General features: G+C 47.4%; 1 protein-coding gene across 2 annotated transcripts in view; it reads right to left on the bottom strand.

Moving 5' to 3' along the window:
• The window catches only part of ddx31 (DEAD (Asp-Glu-Ala-Asp) box polypeptide 31), an 11,066-nt gene that overhangs the window by 6,878 nt on the left and 1,688 nt on the right, over nucleotides 1-2,500 (bottom strand). For both annotated transcript variants that reach the window (XM_054610652.1, XM_054610653.1), the window contains exons 5-8: nucleotides 1,955-2,030; nucleotides 628-671; nucleotides 430-500; nucleotides 169-278 (exon numbers count right to left, since the gene is read on the bottom strand). In XM_054610652.1, the coding sequence (XP_054466627.1) occupies nucleotides 169-278; nucleotides 430-500; nucleotides 628-671; nucleotides 1,955-2,030 (301 nt within the window). The remainder of the gene's footprint in view (nucleotides 1-168; nucleotides 279-429; nucleotides 501-627; nucleotides 672-1,954; nucleotides 2,031-2,500) is intronic.

Genomic DNA, 2,500 nt, shown 5'->3' with positions numbered 1-2,500 from the left:
ACAGCCAATCAGCTGATCAATAACCAGCCAGGATCAAACCTTCAGGTTCTCTCAGTGAACCTCTTTGTGTTTTAAACATTTATATTTCTGACTATTGACTGAACGATGATTCTATTGATCATTATATCATGAAACAGTTGACCAGGTGAGACCAGGTGTGAGACAGACCTCTCTGGTGGGGACGATGACGACGGCCAGAGGACCATCAGACCGGCTGACCTTCTGCTGGACCGCCTGCAGACTCTGGACCACGGGGACCGCGTAGGACAGGGTCTTACCTGTAGAGACACCAGAGTCCACAGGACTCAGTCATTAAAGTAGTAGTAGTACCACAGTACTACTACTAGTACCACAGTACTACTACTAGTACCACAGTACTACTACTAGTACCACAGTACTAGTACCACAGTGCAAGTATTGGTGTCTTACCTGAACCAGTCTGAGAACGAACCACAGCATCTCGCCCCGACAGAAGAACTGGAATAGTCTGTTTCTGAACACTGAACACACAAGTTACTACAATGAACCTCTTTTTTTTACTGCAGCAGAGTGTGTGTGTGTGTGTGTGTGTGTGTGTGTGTGTGTGTGTGTGTGTGTGTGTGTGTGTGTGTGTGTGTGCGCGCTGACCTGGTCACCGTGGAAACATTCAGGACTTTGTTCAGTGTCGCCACCTGGTGGACAGGAAGCAGCCAATCAGAGCACAGCACACTCAACATGCACTGATCAATAATAATGCGTTAAATATTGATTATGTGAAGAGATTAGTGATGTTTATCAATGGCATTGAATGTCTGTGTGTCTGTGTTACCAGGTGTGTGTGTGTGTGTGTGTGGTGTGGTGTGTGTGTGTGTGTGTGTGTGTGTGTGTGTGTGTGTTACCTGTGTTACCAGGTGTGTGTGTGTGTGTGTGTGTGTTGTGTGTGTGTGTGTGTGTGTGTTACCAGGTGTGTGTGTGTGTGTTGTGTGTGTGTGTGTGTGTGTATGTGCGTGTGTGTGTATGTGTGTGTGTGTCTGTGTTACCAGGTGTGTGTGTGTGTGTGTGTCTGTGTTACCAGGTGTGTGTGTGTGTGTGTCTGTGTTACCAGGTGTGTGTGTGTGTGTTACCAGGTGTGTGTGTGTGTGTATGTGTGTGTATGTGCGTGTTTGTGTGTATGTGTCTGTGTTACCAGGTGTGTGTGTGTGTGTGTGTGTGTGTGTGTGTGTGTTACCAGGTGTGTGTGTGTGTGTGTGTGTCTGTGTTACCAAGTGTGTGTGTATGTGTGTGTGTGTGTGTGTGTGTGTGTGTGTCTGTGTTACCAGGTGTGTGTGTGTGTGTCTGTGTTACCAGGTGTGTGTGTGTGTGTTACCAGGTGTGTGTGTATGTGTGTGTATGTGCGTGTTTGTGTGTATGTGTCTGTGTTACCAGGTGTGTGTGTGTGTGTGTGTGTGTGTGTGTCTGTGTTACCAGTGTGTGTGTGTGTGTGTGTGTGTCTGTGTTACCAGTGTGTGTGTGTGTGTGTGTGTGTGTCTGTGTTACCAGGTGGTGTGTGTGTGTGTGTGTGTGTGTGTGTGTCTGTGTTGTGTGTGTGTGTGTGTGTGTGTGTGTCTGTGTTACCAGGTGTGTGTGTGTGTGTGTGTGTGTGTGTGTGTGTGTGTGTGTGTGTGTGTGTCTGTGTTACCAGGTGTGTGTGTGTGTGTGTCTGTGTTACCAGGTGTGTGTGTCTGTGTTACCAGGTGTGTGTGTCTGTGTTACCAGGTGTGTGTGTGTGTGTGTCTGTGTTACCAGGTGTGTGTGTGTGTGTGTGTGTCTGTGTTACCAGGTGTGTGTGTGTGTGTGTGTGTGTGTGTGTGTGTGTGTGTGTGTGTGTGTGTGTGTGTGTGTTACCAGGTGTGTGTGTGTGTGTGTGTGTGTCAATGTGTGTGTCTGTGGTGTGTGTGTGTGTGTGTGTGTGTGTGTGTGTGTGTGTCTGTGTTACCAGGTGTGGATGAAGGTCCATGTCTGAAAATGAGTCACTGGTGAAAATCTTCTCCTTTAACTGGGAGACAACTGGTCTGAAAGAGGAGAGGAGGGTGAAGATGATTAGTGACGGATCAATAACCTCTGAGGATGGATCAATAACCAACAGGATGGATCAATAGCCTCTGAGGATGGATCAATAACCAACAGGATGGATCAATAGCCTCTGAGGATGGATCAATAACCAACAGGATGGATCAATAGCCTCTGAGGATGGATCAATAACCAACAGGATGGATCAATAGCCTCTGAGGATGGACCAATAACCTCTGAGGATGGACCAATAACCTCTGAGGATGGACCAATAACCTCTGAGGATGGATCAATAACCTCTGAGGATGGACCAATAACCTCTGAGGATGGATCAATAACCTCTGAGGATGGACCAATAACCTCTGAGGATGGACCAATAACCTCTGAGGATGGACCAATAACCTCTGAGGATGGACCAATAACCTCTGAGGATGGACCAATAACCTCTGAGGATGGACCAATAACCTCTCAG

The sequence above is a fragment of the Anoplopoma fimbria genome, chromosome 13 (assembly GCF_027596085.1).
Source record: "Anoplopoma fimbria isolate UVic2021 breed Golden Eagle Sablefish chromosome 13, Afim_UVic_2022, whole genome shotgun sequence".
Classification (NCBI taxonomy): domain Eukaryota; kingdom Metazoa; phylum Chordata; class Actinopteri; order Perciformes; family Anoplopomatidae; genus Anoplopoma; species Anoplopoma fimbria.
Note: the sequence above shows the minus strand (reverse complement) of the source record. Positions and strands in the feature narration are given on the sequence as shown.